The following is an 18158-nucleotide window of genomic DNA, read 5'->3' as shown; positions in this document are numbered from 1 at the left end:
AAATACTCAAAGGCACTCACATGGTGAAAGTAAAAAGCCTTTAATTAACTGGGCTTAATCATTAAAAACCTCCAAATAAAAGTGTAGATCTACTCGGTTTGGCTTTTTACTTTCACCACATGAGTGCCTTGGAGTATTTTGTCTTAATAATTAGAATTTTGCTTACTTGTAGTTGTGTCTATTAAGTTGGGATTTTTACAACACAAAAATTACACACATGAGTTATGACCTTAAGTGAAAGAATTGCACTTAAAATTGAGAGATGGACATTGCAGTGCTCATTATAAACAGGCCAATGTTATATCTCTTTGTTTGTAAATGTATGCATATATATATATTTTTTTTTTGGTGTGAACATTGCATACATCTACTGTTGTTGTTTGGTTTTAATGCATGAAGGTTTTAAGTTTTGCTCCATTTTGGGAGGCAGATATGTATTCTGAACATTGTTTGATTGCAAAAACATGCACATGGATTTTAATAGGATTTACTGTTCTGTTTGAACAGGCCACATAGTTGTTGATCTGTTTTTTTTCCCCCTTTCATCTGAATTTCGGTTAATGAATGGGTTTTATAGTGCGTGCTGCTATGTACACAATGCACTCAGGTTTAGCTGTGTCTCCTTTACATCCTCTGTACTTTACTTGATAGTTTATTTGCTTGATATCACATCAAATCTCACTATTGTTTATTATATATATATATATATATATATATACTTTTTCTTTTTTTTTCTTTTTTTTGGTCTTTGTTTTGATTTGTCAGATGCAGTTATTTCATCTAAGGTTCCTCCTAATTTCTCAGTCACTGACCTGTCCTTTTCAAAACACTGTACTGAAGTAATCGAAGTTTGCATTGTGCTGTCTTTGCCCTTTAAAATGTCTGCAAAATAATGTAATGTCACTTTAATGTCACCTTAACTATGGATTCCTTATTGATTCATATCTGGAACAGAATTCCTCATTGATTCTGATCCCACATGATGTTTATGCTAAATTCTGAGCATGAGCGTAATGTAATGACAATGTTTAATTAAAATCGTATTTGATTATATTGTTTTGTTGCAATTTGCTGTTTTGTATGTACATATATTGCAAATATTATTTAGCACAAAAATGATATAAAATTGACTGTACTTATTGGTACATTATTATACTAAAAACTTATAGGTAAAATTAATTTATTTTATATATATATATATATATATATATATATATATATATATATATAAACTATTTCAGAAAAGGCAAAACATTTAATGTTAACAAAAATGTCACATCACTGTTTTGTCCTAAAACATTTTAAATTACTGAATTGAATAAATGACATTTAAAATGTGACAACTTGCCCCAAATTGACATTTATTGAGGAAACTTATCCAGAGTATACTGCTCAACCTTAGAGCTAAAAGTAATTAACTAATTAATTAATTAATTTAATAAATGACATTTAGAGCCCCGGTCTCTCGTATGTCTTCTAATGCTCTTTGCATTGCTTACCGTTAAGTCCGTTACACCATCTGTGTTATCTAGTATTAATGTTTGTACTTTGTACCATTAGATTAGTCTGTCAGTTTACAGCCTCAACCAATAGCAGGACAGAATCCCAAACGTGCTTAACCACAATGAGTCCATTGGCTCCTTCTGAGTCCATCATTTTCGCCAAACCAATCATATTTTGTTTTGATCTTGCAATACACCAATCAGAGATCGTAACAGCGCCGGACGCTCCCGCCCACACGTCTCGATGACTGTGCCGCTGAAGTGCCTGTCATTTGGAGTAACACAAGGCAAAGAGGGGTGCAGAGACACACGACAGTCGGGATAACATTTCTTCAGCGTCAACTTTTTTAGGTTTCCAGAGTAGGATGAACCCCTGACACATTTTAAGGACAAGTTAGCGTCATCCAATCATCTGCATGACTAAAGGACAAAAACTTCGTTCAGGGAAGCTAACGTTACATTGCTACAATTTCAGCACACTAACCGACAAGCTGAGGCTGCGCATTACACCAACATTAAAATAAGCTTCTGCTTTTTTAACTGTTAAAAGACGTTTAATAAGAATTTTAATTAATGACGTGAGTTTAGTTAATGAAGGCTTGTGAAGGAATGTATTAGCGTATTTTTTAGTAAAACTACTACATAGTAAGGTTCAGTCATGTCAGCATCACCTGTGCACTCGGCTCGGGTCAAGCGCGGCAATGACGGGTCCCCCATCAACACCTCCTCCTCCTCTTCCTCAGCAGCAGCAGCATCATCATCATCATCCTCCGCCGGCAACACTAGCCGGTTGCAGCCCATTCGCGCCACGGTGCCCTACCAGCTCCTGCGTGGAAATCAGCAGCACAGCCCGACCCGCCCTCCCGCGTCCAACTTCTCCTCCTCCTCCTCCTCCTCCTCTTCCATCTCAGTCGGAAGCAACACAGAACCGACCGCAGCAGCCCAGCACAGCAGCTCCAGTTCCGACAGCCCGACGCTCGCCAGTCCGGCAGGAAACGGCTCGCTGGACGGTCGGCTGATCCCGCGGCAGAGGCGCTCTCCTCCGGACCACAGGAGCTCACCCGAGCGCTGCCCTCATTCACCTGTCCTGAGAGGTAAACAACAGGCCCAAATCCTGCTTCATTTACTGCCATTCATTTTAGCATCTTCACATACGCTACTGCTGAAGTCGTTTATATGGGTCAGGGTGTTTATCATGTACTGTATATGAAAACAACACCCATTCTTCACATAAAACTGTCACTATAGCACTATAAACCAGAAACGCATATGCATGACACAGATATGACAGCTTTATTAAGAGTATTAGATATATTACAGTGAATACATATTTAAAATATATTTAACCCTATTAACTAAATATGCTTATTTATTTAAGATCGAAACCAAATGCGTTTAAAGCGTTAATATATATCTTACTAATGTGCATAATCAGGGTGTTTATGCATCATGACCATGGCTGTGATTTAAAACCTAGTGAGTTGCCTATACAGTCATCGTATATCGCGAACACGAACGTTATTCCCGTTGTGTCATAAGCGTTTTTTGAAACGCTGCGTTCGGTTCCATTCTGTTTCTGTCTTCTGCAAGAATGCGTCCCGTGCACACGTCCCCTGTGATGCCCAGAAAAGCCGTCTATGTAGTGAGCTCGCTAGGTTTTGAGACGCGGCCCGCGCTGGTTCAGCTCCTGCTAAGGCTAGCGATATGTAGCTTCATAAACACACGCATAACTACCAATATTGCGTTCTTTCTACACAGTCGTGAATGAATGAGCTTGCATGTCTTTCTCATGGTTGTAGTTAATTTGCTGTTGTTTATCGGGCAGGGATGGAAAGAATTACGTGGGTAATTGGAGGTTGTGTGTGTGTGTGTGTGTGTGTGTGTGTGTGTGTGTGTGTGTGTGTGTGTGTGTGTGTGTGTGTGTGTGTGTGTGTGTGTGTGTGTGTGTGTGTGTGTGTGTGTGTGTGTTTGTGTGTGTGTGTGTGTGTGTGTGAAGGCCACACAGGGGGCCTCGTCACTAACACACAACCTCAACCCTGCTGTTCTGCTTCATAACACATTATTATGAAACCTAAATGTTGCAAATTGAGCACCTAAAACCGTATTTAACGACTCGACGTGTTGCCTGTATATTTAGGCTAAATAACATGTCAAATGTCCATTCATTCCCAGTAGGCCTACTGCATTTTCAGTCTTCATATTTAGGCCTACATATTTTCGACACTACTAACTTTAAACCTATGGTAACTTGGTATAAGCCAATTGTCATAAAAAAATAATAATAGTAATGATGCTACAGTGGCTCCAAAATATATTTCGACCAGTGATCTATGATATAGAGATCAGTGATTTGGATGTTTAAACGTTTGTTTTTAATCCATTGCATTAACAAAATATCAAACCAAATACAATTTATATGCTTGCAGTGATATCACATTCAGAGAGTTAGTGAGTCCAAATACTTTCTGAGGCCAATGCATATGGATGGAGATTGTGGTTGCAGTATGCAGTCATTTTTGTTGACATTAATCATCATGAATCACTTGACATTATTTTAATCATTGATTATGAATTGGTGTTTGTGGTAAGGCATTCCTTCTGCTGAGGCTTTATATCAGAGATACAGGTCAATGTAATGTCCACCTTTTTTGATTATATTGTAAGGAGAATCTTAAATATTTGCCTGGCTGATGAAAGGTTATCTGTCTGTTATCGTATGGAAATCATATTAAATTCAGGAAGGAGCTAGTGATGGGAGGATTGAATCTCTCGTTCAATCTCATTCATCAAAATGAATAGATCTTTATTGAAGTCATTTTGTTTCCTGGGGTGCCCTTATAATGTTAGTATGTTTTTTAAGATCAAAAATTGTCATGATTTAGAAATAAAAGGCATTTTCCTAGCCTGATTTTAGCCTCTGATTTGAACGCTCTGTTTGAAGGGGCGTGTCTGCTGTGAGACTTCAGTGTAAACGCCCACTGCTGCGATTGGCTGACATGCTTCATATGAAATAGCTAGCATTACATGTGGAACTCTCTCGAAAACTTTTACTATTACAGCTACTATATGTTTTTAATACTACAGCTATCGAGATGAACGAATCGTGAGAAGTTTTTAAAGTATTTAGATCTATTCCCATCACAAAAGGTTGCAGTGATGAGCATTGAGCAGATGAGAGCCTGTTGATCGCGTGAATGAAGATCTTATCATTGCATCACAGTTTCTGCACTCTCACTAATGCTTTCACCAATGCAAACATGATGAAATCATTTGAATACAGTAAGAGCTTCGTTGTGCAGTGTAACAGCGTCATTGATTTCATAACGAGTTTTGGCAAGTGTCCAGATAAACTCGCGCTGTGTGATTGACAGCTTGGGCGATTGGAAAGGCATTGTTCTTTGATTTGCTTTCTGTATATATTTTAATCACAGTTTAAATACGATTATTTTCATCCTACTCAGAGAAACGACGTGAAGTTGATCGTTTAGGCTAGTCACTGGCTTGATTTACTGATGCATAAACAGTATTGAATGATTTTGAGAGAAAGATTATCTGTCTGAACTTGAACAATTACACATCAGAAATTCACATAACCCACTGGTTCTTCAGAGACTCGGATGAATGAACTAAAAAAATACTTTTGTGTTCATTTGTACATCCAAACACTGAGCAACAACCATGCTTCACTCGTTTGCAAGCCATGATGCCTCTCGAGGAAAAAACAATATCGCACTCACGTAGCTCATTTTCTCATAGGCGGGCCAAATTCTCTTTGCGGGCAAAGCAGAGAAAGGAGAGGTGACCTTTCCCCTTATGACGACATAAGGGGAAGATTCCAGATTCGCCCGTCTGAGCTTTCATTTTCCCGAAGGCGAATACTCAGGGTTTGGTTTATACCTATCACAATTTCTAGCCACTGGGGAAACATAGGCAGGCTAGGGGAACTCATATTAATGTTAAAAAACCTCATAAAGTGACATTTTCATGCCATGGGACCTTTAAATGTTTGTTTTAGACAAGAAAGAAAACTTTGGTTTAGACATTGAACGAGCATTGGAAAAATCATATATCTTCTGCCATTTGAAGTTTGAATTTCAGTTTGAAGTTCTCACTGTATTTTTCTGCAGTGTGCAAAAAACATAGGCTATATTTACTTATTAATAGATTTGTAAGTAACAAAAAAATTACAAATATAATATTAATTAACTATACGTTGTTTTTTTATTATAGTAAGCAATTTGTAATGTGCATTACTGCACAAAGTTGGACATCATATGGATATTATTATTAATTTGTAATATTCAGCATCCGGATTTTAAGTTAATCTTGTATATATTTAAAAGAAAGTGCATTTAATTTAAATGTTGTGTGTGATTGTAAATGTTAAAACACTGGATCATATCCCATCTTTCTATACAGCCAATTCAAAATACTTTTAGTTCAGATAGTTGAAATGAAGTATATCATGTCACACTGCTGACACTGCTTGATGTCATATCAGCATAAATTTTGTCTAACTTTTAATGTACAGTTGTTGTTTTTTTTATTACGGAAATCATCAAAGATTCTGTGGCCTTGAATTCTTGAGCGTTTTATCATGAGTTAAATGAACAGTCAGATATTTTTAGAAGTGAAACTCTTGTTTCAGACATGCTGTCTCTGAGCTCTCATAATTCAGTGTGTCATGTTAAGCACTATTCATTTGATGTACTGCGAGTGTAGACTGAGTTCAGTGTTTCCCACAGGATTTTAAGAGACTATAGGGGGCGGACCCCTTCCCCTCCCCCCCAAAAAAATTTTTTTGTACATTTTAATGTTAAATGCATCAATTATTATTATTATCTTTATTATTATCCCCAAGATACTTGTATGAGATGGGCTAAACCATTTAGCTTTAATTTTAGTGAAAATCTGGAGTTGTGTGAAAACATGTTTACAACTGAATTGTCTCTTATCTAGTGAAACTCGACTTGCATATGACTGTTAGCGGAAGCCAGTGATTATAGATTATGAAGTCATAAATATGGATATTTTTCTTACTAAAATGCATCGCTTCTCTTCAGAAGGCTTTTATTAACACGCTTGAGTCTTATATGGATTGCTTTTATTATGATGGATGGATGTGCTTTCTGGGGCTTCAAAATCTGGTACCATTCACTTCCATTATAAAAGAGCCAGGATATAATGTGTATGGCTGAAAAAAGAATGTCATATACACTTAGGATGGCTTGAGGGTGAGTAAATTGTGGGATAATTTTCATTTTTGGGTGAACTAACTGTTCCCAAATGCGTGTTAAACTCTCAGCACATGCATAGATGTAGTTCGCTGAATTCACTGTGAACTGAGTGGACTCAGCGCAACAGACTAGGGCTGCAAATACTAATCGCTAAAATCGATTATTATTGATAATGAAAACGAACGAATTTGATTTTCGATTAGTCACGTCTGCGCGCTGTGCTCTGAAACCATCAGCCAGTCACGTCGCTGCTTTACATTAGCAAATTTCTAATGGACAAAACGCATATGGAAAATAGCGGAAGACGCCAAGTAGGGTTGCAAAGGGGTGGGAAGTTAAGCTGGGGAATTTTGGAAACATTCATTACCACGACAGCCACTTTGAAAGTAACTGTACACATAAGAGACGGATAGATACATTATTTAAGGTTATTTCTATTCGTTAGAATATTGATATATGAACTTGTTGTCAAGTAAGCCCCGTTGCAAGCAAGAGCAAAGGCTCTCTAAACTTTCAGTGTGCTGCACTGCTCTAGTTGACTTCTGCGCCTTCCCCCCCCCGAAAATATCACGTTAATTTTGAAAACATAGCCTAATTCCTTTTGTAGACCCTCTTGGTCTTTCTTCATGTTTCTTTGACAAATATCAGTGTCTCAGTCTCACGCACGCTGCACGCGAGTTAACCACACCTACTTGTTTACATGTTGCGGTATACACGGATTCACGGAATAAAAAAATCTGTTACGGTTGACATTTTCTTCCGCGGTAACGATATATACCATCATACCGCCCAGCCCTACTTATGTGGTAAATAGTTATGCTAGCTTATTTAGCATCTAACTTATCAGCTTGCTATCTACTAGATGAATACATTTGTATGTGATATTTGCAATTGAAACATTTAATAAATATATTTCCCCATAATATCATCAAAACTTACTTCACTTTGTTTAGTCCACAGGCTCAAATGTGTGCCTTCAATAGTCTTGTGCTTTGGGTTTCTGTACATGTGATGGAGGCATGCTCAGTGCCAGTAGGGGGTGTGGTCTCAATTATGGGGTTAGATTTCAGTCAGAATTCTGCGCGCGCACGATCACATTTTGAGCGTGCAAAATGGCATTTCGCACGCGCGTGAACTGAGTTTTGCGGAGAAATGTTCGTCTCGCAGATAAGAAAATATTGCGAGCGAACGAAAATCAATTTTGCATTTAAAATAAGTATTTGGATGTGCGCGGACGTTCTCTTTCGCGTGTGCAAAGTTTCACTTTCTTGCTCCTTTCATACCAGCCGTGAGCGCTCTCTAAGCGCAGACAGCTCGCTTGCTCAACACAACCCAGCGTTACAATATGCCATAATTCCAGCCAATCAGAGATAAGACTGCTAAATTCTGATTGGCTGGCTTGAAAACCAATCACAAGACTCCCTGTATCACCGACTGCGGAAGAGAACTAGTGCAGTTGAGTTTATTATTTATGAAAAATATTCAAAAACTTCACTGTAATTCACTGTATTGTTGGCAATTTCAGTTCACACATCACCGCTGTCCTGATGGTTATACTACAAGACTTATTTTGTATAAATATTGTTTTGCGTATTTTTTATGATTATTATTTATGAAAAATATTTAAAAAAACGTCAATGTAATTCGCTGTATTGTTGGCAAATTCAGTTGACACATCACTGATGTCCTGATGGTTATACTACAACACTTATTTTGGGAAAAATATATATTTTAAATTATATATACAATTGTAAATGTATAATTATTATGATTTTTATGAAAAATATTCAATAACATAACTGTAAATCACTGTATTGTTGCCAAATTCAGTTCACACATCACTGCTGTCCTGATAGTTATACTACAAGACTTATTTTGGGGAAAATATATTTTAAGTTGTATATACAATTGTACATTTATGATTTTTTATGATTTTTATGAAAAATATTCTAATTTACTGTATTGTTGCCAAATTCAGTTCACATATCACTGCTGTCCTGATGGTTATACTACAACACTTATAGGCAAAATATATATTCTAAATTGTATATACAATTGTAAATGTAGAATTATTATGATTTTTATGAAACATATTCAATAACTTCACTGTAATTCGCTGTATTGTTGCCAAATTCAGTTCACACATCGCTGCTGTCCTGATGGTTATACAACACTTATTTTAGGGAAAAATATATATTTTAATTTGTATATACAATTGTAAATGTATAATTATGATTTTTATGAAAAATATTCAATAACATAACTGTAATTCACTGTATTGTTGCCAAATTAAGTTCACACATCACTGATGTCCAAAGTTATTGAATATTTTCATAAAAATCATAAAAAAAAATCATAAATTTACAATTGTATTTACAACTTAATTTTTTATTTTTTATTTTCAAAATAAGTGTTGTAGTATAACCATCAGGACATCAGTGATGTGTGAACTGAATTTGGCAACAATACAGTGAATTACAGTAAAGTTATTGAATATTTTTCATAAAAATCATAAAAATTATACATTTAGAGTACAATTATATACAATTTAAAATATATATTTTATCAAAATAAGTGTTGTTGTATAACCTTCAGGACAGCAGTGATGTGTGAACTGAATTTGCCAGTGAATTACAGTGAAGTTTTTGAATATTTTTCATAAATAATAATCGTAAAAAATACGCAAAACGATATTTATACAAAATAAGTCTTGTAGTATAACCATCAGGACAGCAGTGATGTGTGAACTGAATTTGCCAACAATACATTGAATTACACTGAAGTTTTTGAATATTTTTCATAAATAATAAACTCAACTGCACTAGTTCTCTTCCGCAGTCGGTGATACAGGGAGTCTTGTGATTGGTTTTCAAGCCAGCCAATCAGAATTTAGCAGTCTTATCTCTGATTGGCTGGAATTATGGCATATTGTAACGCTGGGTTGTGTTGAGCAAGCGAGCTGTCTGCGCTTAGAGAGCGCTCACGGCTGGTATGAAAGGAGCAAGAAAGTGAAACTTTGCACACGCGAAAGAGAACGTCCGCGCACATCCAAATACTTATTTTAAATGCAAAATTGATTTTCGTTCGCTCGCAATATTTTCTTATCTGCGAGACGAACATTTCTCCGCAAAACTCAGTTCACGCGCGTGCGAAATGCCCTTTTGCGCGCTCAAAATGTGATCTTGCGCGCGCAGAATTGTGACCGAAATCTCACCCCATACTCAATAGCCATGCAGTAAGCAGTGTGCTATGTGCATGTGATTGAGGAATGGCATGGCTATTCAAGTGTATTTGAATGGAATCTGTTTGTTTTAGTCAAGATTATGCTAAAATATACTTTCCTCAACTATATTTAAGTTCCCTATGAAGAGCCAACCTTCAAATTTGAAAATTCCCAGTTTATTCCCATAAATTCCTGTTAATTCCCTTTAATTCCCATGGGAAGTTTCCATCTTTGAAAATTCCCAGAATTTTGCAACCCTAACGCCAAGTAAGCTGCGCTAAAGGTACATGATTTAAGTTGTCCAAAACATAAGAATGTGTAAGCCCGCGCTCAGTCAGCCCAATGGAGGCATCCGATCAGAGGGGAAGGTCTGCGTGTTACTGTCTTTTCTCGTGGCAAAGTATTTTTGATTAAATGCAATACATTTTCTCACACCGTATGTATTTTCTCGTTATTTCATCAGACTCCATAAATGAAAAGGTTTTAATGAATAGTTCTGTGCATCATTAAAAGTGAGCAAATGTTTGACTATTCTTTTTTTAACTCTTTACTGAAAATAATAATAAAATCAAATGTTTACAATATATTATGTCAGGTAAATGTATCATGCCAATTACATAATCAATTCAAAGATAATCAATTCAAAACATCAAATGCTCTGGAATAAAGAGAAGAGATGCGAACCCGATATTGGGAAATACATGATGCTGAGAGTCCCGGCGGCTCTCCGCATCACGGCTTGATCTGAGGTACAGAATCGTGCTGATCCTCTAGTTGCATAATTTCATTATATAGACAGAAACATCTGCTAACAATGGGAATTTACATTCAGAGTTGACACCTTTTGGGAGTAGGAGACCATTTGCCTAGAGACCACTTTCCTTTGTGTGCCAGTTATCTCTAAACTCTTAAAAACCTTATTACCTTTTGTTTTACTTATTTGGGAATGAGACCTTTGTACCAGTGGCACTGAGACATTTCAAATGATATCAAACATGTATAATACTCAGTGATAATTATTCACATTAAATGGATTTTTTTGTGATTTTCATGTGATCTCAGAGGGGGAGTGGGGGAAGAGATGTATTCTGAGGTGAGAATTTGTGTCTCAAATGGTGATGCTCACTTCACAAGAGTGAGTTCAAATGTTTGTTCTCTCAGAGAGTAGCTCTCTCTTCCAGTTTTTACAGTCTTACAAATGCTTTATATTTATAAGAGCTTCAAACGAATGCAAGCTATTACCGCGTTTTTCCCTGTCGTGCTGCTTTGACAGATGCCGAGTCTGACAAGTGCTTTCCTCAGCGCATAACTTACATTTTAGGGTTATATCCTTATCTGTAAAAGTCCCACAAGCATTTCCATTTTGCATATTCTGACAAGTGAGTCTTGTTAAAACCTCACTGACATGAAATGAAAGAGCCTGTCAAACAGACAATGGAATAGGAGCTTAATAATTCTGACTAAAATGTACATTTGTTAATATATATATATTTTTAGATATTAAGTGTAAGTTTAAAATTCTACATGTAACACGAGCAGTTTATGAGAGCAATAACAGTAAATTCACTATTGTTGGAATAGTCCATTGATGTAATATAATTATGTTCAGACGAGAAAGTGTGTGTTCTTCATACCTCGTACAAGTTAAGAACATTTTGTGCTTTTGTTTTTGTTTATAGTTTTTAATTTACTCTTTTTAATTTCTGCTTTAAAAATAGTAGGTAGTAGGCAATCAGCTGTTTTTGGTTTAGAATGCAATATTTGTATTTTAACCCTTTTTTGCTTATAATGTACAGCGTAGGCTACATAGATGCATTCACTGATCACTATATTTGTTTTTAGGCTTTATATTACACATTGTTTGGAAGACAGCATTGGGCAGGATGTGGAATAACATTGCTTCAAATAATGGATTCAAATGAATATTTAATGTATAATAATTTCTAGATTTTTACTCAGATTAATATTTTTTTTAAAGAAAAGATTTTAAACAGATTAATCGATTATCATAATAATCTTTCATTTTTAGCCCTACAACAGACTATTTGCTTAAATGTGACCATGGATGACAAAACCAGTCGTAAGTTGCACAGGTATATTTGTGGCAATAGCCAACAATACATTATATGGGTCAAAATGATAGATTTTTCTTTTATGCCAAAAATCATTAGGATATTAAGTAAAGATCATGTTCCATGAAGATATTTTGTAAATTTCCTACTGTAAATATATAAAACATTTATTTTCGTGAGTGAATGCAGCACAATCGCCAACATAAATGTTGAACTTTAAAGGGTATTTTCTCAGTGTTTCGATTCTTTTGCACCCTCAGATTCCAGATTTTCAATAGTTGTATCTCAGCCAAATATTGTCATATCCTAACAAACCATACATAAATGGAAAGCTTATTTATTCAGCTTTCAAATGATATATAAATCTCAATAAAAAAAAAAATGACCCGATGTGACTGGTTTTGTGGTCCAGTGTCACAAATCGCACCATTGCAGCCTTTTGCTATAGGATAAGGACGCTTTCAATTTAGCTTGTTTGACAGATACTTTTGCCAAAGCAATGGTGCAAAACACATTGTTGGAGACCATATATGAAAAATATTTTTGGTTCATTGTGAAAATGTGGAAGGACAGATTAGATTAATGCTGGCCGCCAGAATCTACATAATTAATGGGAAACACTGGAGTTAATGTATTGAAGAAATACATTTGGGTACTTCTGTTGTACTTAGTAAGTTTTTGTCTTGTTCTCTAAGACAGCACTATTTTTGGCCGTGACTTTGTGTTCATATATGTGAGCTTTAGAGTGCTGTTGAAGTGTAGCTTCTGGGTGGATGTGTGATAACGGGCCTGAGAGCAGCATTATGACATAATCACAAAAAACACACTTTCTCTCACTTCTCTTCTCTACAACAACATATGATAGACTTATTTGAAATTGATTACAGTACATAAAAATAGCAAAAGATGAAGGATATAGGCTACTTTCTATTTATCAGTTCCCATGTTGACCTTTGTAATGTATCTGTGCCAAAAAGAACTAGCACGTAATTGTAATGTCCTGAAAGGCAAATAATCATGTATAACATATTATTTATAGCAAAATGCAATGCAATGTTTTCTTGTTTATTTTAAGTTTGACAGGACATATATCAAAAGAAACCCCACAGCAATTCAGGGATGTTTACAATTTTGTTTTGCTCTACAGTGAGTGTTGTGGTGTGAAATTGTTGTATGAACAGCATGACTTGTATGGAGGTAGATTTGTGTCTTTATTATTCAATCAAAAAAAAGGTTGCTTCAATCAAAAAATATATTTTCAATCAAAAAAACCCGTTTCAATCAAAGAAAAAAAGTGTTTGAATGCAAAAATATATTTGAGACTCAAAAAAATGCATTTGAACACTATTTTTTTTTGCTTGAAAATGTTTTTTTTGATAGAAGTGAAGGTTTTTTTGTTTGAAGCAACTTTTTTGATTGAAGTATTGTTGTTTTGTGTTTGGGCCATATTATGGGTAGGACATTTGTGTCTTTATAATTCAATCAAAAAAGAAGTTGCTTCAAACAAACAAAACATATTTTCAATAAAAAAATCACTTCAATCAAAAAATAAACCTTTTCAATCATAGAAAAAATGTTTTTGAATGCAAAAAAATATTTGAGATTCAAAAAATTGCACTTGAACACTTTTTTTTTGATTGAAAATGTTTTCTTTGATTGAAGTAATCTTTTTTGTGTTTGGACCATGTTATGGGTAGGACATTTGTGTCTTAATTATTCAATCCCAAAAAAGTTGCTTCAATCAAAAAAAAAACATTTTCAATCAAAAAAAAATAATTTCAATCAAAGAAAAAACTGTTTAAATGCAAAAAAAAAAAAAATCATTTGAAGTGTTTTTTTTTTATTGAACTTTCTTTTTTTTTGAATGAAGTGAAAAAAGTTTTGAAGTCGTTTTTTTTTTAAATCATTTTGACACAAACGTACCGCAGTGGGGGCGGGTGCTTCCCCATTGGTCAGACATGTTTGAGTGACAAGTGTCTACACCAACGACGTCTTTCTGACAAGCAAGTCATGGTCGCCACTCGCCAGCGAGCCAGGAAGCAGTGGTGGAGTTGTTGGTAAGTAGATAAAACCGTATTAAAATGATTGGTGTCACGTTATTAGCCTACTCTGTTTGATATTTCGATTAAACATACAGCTTGCTAACTTAGCTCACGTTGACTAATTTGTGTGATGGTGTTAGATATCTGACGCCTCATATTGTCAGGCAGGCTAGCAGGGTGCGCTAACGGCTAATTGAATTGTTTATTTCACTTAAGTAACGTTACAGAGGCTTGCTATGTGCTAGTGCTATATTGTGTTATAATACGTAACGTCATTAGTGGTCAAACAACAGTCCACAGGCCAACTGTTGCCCACAGCGCTGCCTGTTTAGCAGCAACAGGTCATGCAGAGCCTGAGTCTATCTTCTCACACAGCCCACAGGATTACAGCTATTTGACCGTCCCGCTCTCTCTCTCGCTCACGGGTAGTGGTCTCCCCACCATCACAGTCAAATGCTCGCAGACACAGAGGCAGATGCTGTTATTTTGAGAGCGGGGCTTACATATGCCGTCCCGTACGGAAAATAATGTTGCATACCACCGGTAACATGAATATATATTCCGTTGCTCGGTGCGCAAACTAGCTGTGTCAGGCATTATTTATAAGTAGCCTAATGTCCTGCACAACTCCACATGGAAAACTGGCAGTTCAATGAAGTGATGTATTCATTTATTTAGATTTCTAATATCATATAGTATTGTCCTGTCAACCCATTACAAGTCTTGCCTTATTCAGTGTTGATTTATTGACATGTTTATGTAAGATGTTTTATTAGAAGGTGTGTGAGTGAAAGTTGTCTGAAGTTGTATTTTTCTATTTTATTGCAATGCTGATTGATAATGTAGGACTCTGGTCCTACAACAATAAATCAACACTGAATAAGGCAAGACTTGTAATGGGTTGACAGGACAATACTATATGATATTAGAAATATAAATAAATGAATACTAATTAAACAAACCATCTTGTCTTCTTTTCCAAGGATTTTCATTAAACTAAGAGCTTTTGTGTCTCAACTGAATGCCAAATTTACCAGAAGGATCATTATTGGCACAATACTTTAAGCTAGTAACTACTTGTACACTATGTCAGACAATAAGCATCACTTCATTGAACTGCCAGTTTTCCATGTGGAGTTGTGCAGGACATTAGGCTACTTATAAATAATGCCTGACACAGCTAGTTTGCGCACCGAGCAACGGAATATATATTCATGTTACCGGTGGTATGCAACATTATTTTCCGTACGGGACGGCATATGTAAGCCCCGCTCTCAAAATAACAGCATCTGCCTCTGTGTCTGCGAGCATTTGACTGTGATGGTGGGGAGACCACTACCCGTGAGCGAGAGAGAGAGCGGGACGGTCAAATAGCTGTAATCCTGTGGGCTGTGTGAGAAGATAGACTCAGGCTCTGCATGACCTGTTGCTGCTAAACAGGCAGCGCTGTGGGCAACAGTTGGCCTGTGGACTGTTGTTTGACCACTAATGACGTTACGTATTATAACACAATATAGCACAAGCACATAGCAAGCCTCTGTAACGTTACTTAAGTGAAATAAACAATTCAATTAGCCGTTAGCGCACCCTGCTAGCCTGCCTGACAATATGAGGCGTCAGATATCTAACACCATCACACAAATTAGTCAACGTGAGCTAAGTTAGCAAGCTGTATGTTTAATCGAAATATCAAACAGAGTAGGCTAATAACGTGACACCAATCATTTTAATACGGTTTTATCTACTTACCAACAACTCCACCACTGCTTCCTGGCTCGCTGGCGAGTGGCGACCATGACTTGCTTGTCAGAAAGACGTCGTTGGTGTAGACACTTGTCACTCAAACATGTCTGACCAATGGGGAAGCACCCGCCCCCACTGCGGTACGTTTGTGTCAAAATGATTTAAAAAAAAAAACGACTTCAAAACTTTTTTCACTTCATTCAAAAAAAAAGAAAGTTCAATAAAAAAAAACACTTCAAATGATTTTTTTTTTTGCATTTAAACAGTTTTTTCTTTGATTGAAATTATTTTTTTTTTTATTGAAAATGTTTTTTTTTGATTGAAGCAACTTTTTTGGGATTGAATAATTAAGACACAAATGTCCTACCCATAACATGGTCCAAACACAAAAAAGATTACTTCAATCAAAGAAAACATTTTCAATCAAAAAAAAAAGTGTTCAAGTGCAATTTTTTGAGTCTCAAATATTTTTTTGCATTCAAAAACATTTTTTCTATGATTGAAAAGGTTTATTTTTTGATTGAAGTGATTTTTTTATTGAAAATATGTTTTGTTTGTTTGAAGCAACTTCTTTTTTGATTGAATTATAAAGACACAAATGTCCTACCCATAATATGGCCCAAACACAAAACAACAATACTTCAATCAAAAAAGTTGCTTCAAACAAAAAAACCTTCACTTCTATCAAAAAAAACATTTTCAAGCAAAAAAAAATAGTGTTCAAATGCATTTTTTTGAGTCTCAAATATATTTTTGCATTCAAACACTTTTTTTCTTTGATTGAAACGGGTTTTTTTGATTGAAAATATATTTTTTGATTGAAGCAACCTTTTTTTTGATTGAATAATAAAGACACAAATCTACCTCCATAGACTTGTTCACAGTAGTTTACAAATGTAACACCAATGTAATGTAGGGTTGTGCAGGTAGATGTTGATATCTTGTATCGAAGAAAGCCAGAGATATCGATATCAAGAGGATTTGGCATTTCCAATTAATGTACTAAATTATTATTACGATTATTATTGTTAGGCTACTATTATTATTAAATTAATATTACATTTCATTTGCTCCGCCATAATTTCATGGTAAATCACACCGATGCTATGTGATAATAAAAGCTTAGATAAATTAGCTTACTCCTCATTGAAAAGGATTTAAAAACATGTAGGTCTATTATGCAATTAATTATATAATTAAAATTATGTAACACCAATCTAATAGGTCCGAACACTGCAATAATCAGTCATCAATGAAAATTAAGAGAGACAAACACAAACTTGTTAAACACAAAATAATTATCTTCAAATTTTTTTCACTAACGTATGTGCCACAAGATAAATATAGAAAGACCGTTATATACCGTTATCTTATCATATCAGCATATGTTGAAGTAGATTCATCTCTCTGCGTTAGATGAGAAAGCTCTGTCAATTTTTAATTTCATTTTCTGTAGTGAATAATTGACTGGGGTTTGGGACTCCTTTGCCGACTTATCTTTTGCACAAAGTTTGCACATTGCTTGTGTGATATCCACTGACTCACCTTCATGGTGTAAAACTGAAATGTTTCCAATATTGTGACGTGACATTTTTTCTCTATCACCAACTACTACCTCTTGGCTTACAAAATGATGGACAACGATTCACATTTTGTTCACGTCATTTTCTTGTGATAAAAGTAAGTACATAATTAAACAAATGAGTAAATAAACAAGTAAATGAATGATCAAATTAATGAGCAAATAGCCTATGCCTTAGTAAAAAAAAACACCCACCTACAACCCGACGAATATCTAGTGTATCAGCGATCTCACGCATTGATGATAGGGCGATTTTACTATGAGGAGTATCACCCAATGCATGTTTTTTACACATGCTGGTTCGGTGTGTTTATTTGAAATCTTTGAGCGTTGAGGTATCAAACAATTATCAGTAATATAATGCTAATACTGTAGATGGTAGATCAATATCTGATTATGGTTTTCAATCTGCTCCATATAGCCTAGTTCAGTGTGAAAATATCTCTGGCTTTGGGTGTTTCAGCATTAATTTGGAGACTGACTTGCTTCTTGCCCTGACTTCAGTTCTTATTTGCATTAATTATTAAATAAGGACTATTTCTGGAATACATGTGATTTTGCACCATAGAACATTTTGCAGCATCATCAGAGAAGACTGTTCCTTCTTTTAGCACATTTTCTTTTAGTACAGCGGCTTTCAACCACATTTCTACCATGTTGTACAGATATAGGCCTAGCTGAAGTTGTTTTTCTCTTTATACTTGCAACTTGTATTCTCGGTTTTGTTTTTATTAATACACCTTGACAGCTGTAAACT

The 18158-nt window shown here is 35.5% G+C and overlaps 1 protein-coding gene across 1 annotated transcript in view; it reads left to right on the top strand.

Annotated features, from left to right (window-relative positions):
- Positions 1 to 1752: 1752 nt before the first annotated feature.
- The window catches only part of glcci1a (glucocorticoid induced 1a), a 49350-nt gene continuing 32944 nt past the window's right edge, over positions 1753 to 18158 (top strand). Inside the window, exon 1 of the mRNA XM_081376353.1 lies at positions 1753 to 2596. Within this exon, the coding sequence (XP_081232479.1) occupies positions 2161 to 2596 (436 nt within the window). The 5' untranslated portion in view covers positions 1753 to 2160. The remainder of the gene's footprint in view (positions 2597 to 18158) is intronic.

This window comes from Scardinius erythrophthalmus, assembly GCF_964197995.2.
Source record: "Scardinius erythrophthalmus genome assembly, chromosome: 10".
Lineage (NCBI taxonomy): Eukaryota > Metazoa > Chordata > Actinopteri > Cypriniformes > Leuciscidae > Scardinius > Scardinius erythrophthalmus.
The sequence above is the reverse complement of the archived record's forward strand: the minus strand, read 5'-3'. Positions and strand labels throughout refer to the sequence as shown.